Source organism: Pteropus vampyrus, unplaced genomic scaffold, assembly GCF_000151845.1.
Source record: "Pteropus vampyrus isolate Shadow unplaced genomic scaffold, Pvam_2.0 Scaffold610, whole genome shotgun sequence".
Lineage (NCBI taxonomy): Eukaryota > Metazoa > Chordata > Mammalia > Chiroptera > Pteropodidae > Pteropus > Pteropus vampyrus.
In genome coordinates this window covers 22,086-24,511 of record NW_011889391.1, presented here as the reverse complement: position 1 = coordinate 24,511, position 2,426 = coordinate 22,086, and the positions used below count along the sequence as shown (strand labels likewise).

The window sequence follows — 2,426 nt, the reverse complement described above, 5'->3', positions numbered from 1 at the left end:
GTGTCATGTTGTCTGTCATGGCATATGACCGCTATGTAGCCATTTGCAATCCACTTCTTTATACAATTACCATGTCCAGGAATGTCTGCACACAGTTGGTGGCCATTGCCTACATTGTGGGTTTGGTAGATTCAGCAATCCACACCTGTTGCACATTCCGATTGTCATTCTGCAATTCCAATGTCATCAATCACTTTTTCTGTGACATCCCACCCTTACTAGCCCTCTCCTCCTCAGATACAACTATCAATGAGATAGTGTTGTTCACTTACGGTGGCTGTATTCTTGGGTTCAGTATTGTCACTGTGCTCCTCTCCTACAGCTACATCATAACTACCATCCTTAGAATGAAATCAGCAGACGGGAGAGACAAGGCCTTCTCTACCTGTGCCTCCCACTTAACCGCTGTGGCTATATTTCATGGAACACTTCTCTTTATGTATTTTCGACCCAGCTCCAGTTACTCCATGGACACAGACAAAATGGCCTCAGTTTTCTACATAGTTGTCATCCCCATGTTAAACCCACTGATCTACAGCTTAAGGAATAAAGATGTGAAGGGTGCCCTGAAAAAATCAATTAGCACTAAATTATGTTCTGGGTGAAACTGTGTTTTTACACCAAAGTATGTATTGATAGATTCTGAGAGCTCAAGTTCAGGTACTTTGACATAGCTTCTTGTAGCATCCCCACACGAACTTCTGGATATTTCTCCTTTGCGCCTCAACTGAGTGCAAGAAGCAGTAACTATTGAACTTAGTTTTCTCTCCAGACTAAGATAAAGTAATAATAGTTTCTCTCTGCTGTTTTGTAGAGAGGGTCTTTTTATGCCTACCTTCTCTGCTCATGAGTACGGCCCAGTGAGATATCAAAGAAATAGCAACCACGACCTCCCCCACGCCCACCCCTTGTCAATTCAACGTTCCCTCTTTAAGGTTCCTTTATATATGTATACATATAATGAGGTTAATAAACTTGCTCGGAGTGTTAGTGGGTTAAATTAGGTTACTTGTCTCCTTTCTATGTACCAATATCAACCTACTTCAAAGTACGTAAGCAGTAAATCAATAAATAGAAATATATTGAAAATCTCGTGCCCTAACTCAAAGTTTCATGAAGGCACATTTCTTTTCGGTCTTGGTCACTATCCTTTCTGCTTTGCTATTTACAATTGCCTAACTCCAGGGTGCCATTTAAAACTATTTTTAATAAATTAATGAATGTAACCTGAAATATGATATGAAAAGGAATTATCTTTTTAACTTTCTTCTAGAATGTTTATCTTAGATGATATATCTATCTGTACTTCTTGCCATTTGGCTTTGGCTGTGATGAAATTAAGGGAAAATAATCATTTGATCTGAAAATCTTCTTAGATCCAATATTCACTAACATGATGGCCCAGTTATATCAGCAGACGACCCAAGATAAAAAGTTCTAGATTTATACTACACCTCACAGTGCACATTAGCCTGTGGATTTCCTTTCTGGTCTTCACTCTGGAGAACAAATATAGTGCTCTAGACAATTGTAAAGAAACTGCATAAATGGAATTTTGGGATACAGAATCTGGAACATTTGCAAAGGCCAATGGAATAGAGGACTTCATTTCACTTTGTGTAATCATAGCATTCTACTAGTTAAAAGTTAAATGAATTTAAAGCTGAAATATCGAACTAATATAGTTTAAGTTAGAAGGAAGATTTATTACCTTAATAATGTTTTCAATAGAAAAAAAAATAGTATTTACATTAGTATTACATTTGTAATGTTCTATATTGACTCTCCAGGTATCTGTGAGATAAATGCACTGTATCCTAAACATAATTTTAATAGTGGTCATTGCTCTGTAGATGGATGCTAGATAATCCTATAACTTATTCCAAAAACTAAATGAAGTACATATGTTGTTGGCACTCTAATCAATTAAGAATTTATCCACTTATGAAAAGCATAACACAATTTCAGGTTCACAAAAGCATTCATTTTATTTTAGGTTGTTGTCAAAGAAAGAGAACAGAGGAACTCTTCTAGGTTCAAGAGGACAGAATGATGGGTTATACAACGTTTTTTTTTTTTTTAAAATCCTCTTCCCTATCCTGTTGTGCATAAAATGAACTGTTATGTACTTCAAAACATCCTAAGAATCAAACAACACATTAAAAACATAATTTTCAGCAAGTTACTCGTATTGAATTACTATTTGTAGAGAGTTTTGAAGCAAATAAAAATATTTCATTATCTCTTAAACATTTTCTAAAGATTTTGATTTAATAGATTTCACATATGATTAGGATACCAGAATTTTTTATATATTCATTTTAAGAAAATGATCATGATGAAAAAGGTTTAAGACAAAACATGGACTTTGAAGTGACTCTGACCTGAGTTCCCATCTGTATATATCTTTTACTTGTCAGTTCTGT

General features: G+C 35.2%; 1 protein-coding gene across 1 annotated transcript in view; it reads left to right on the top strand.

The window, feature by feature from the left end:
- Nucleotides 1-605, top strand: part of LOC105308666 (olfactory receptor 5W2-like) — a 22,652-nt gene extending 22,047 nt beyond the window's left edge. Inside the window, exon 2 of the mRNA XM_023525709.1 lies at nucleotides 96-605. Coding sequence (XP_023381477.1) covers nucleotides 96-605 — 510 coding nt within the window. The remainder of the gene's footprint in view (nucleotides 1-95) is intronic.
- The last annotated feature ends 1,821 nt before the right edge of the window (nucleotides 606-2,426 follow it).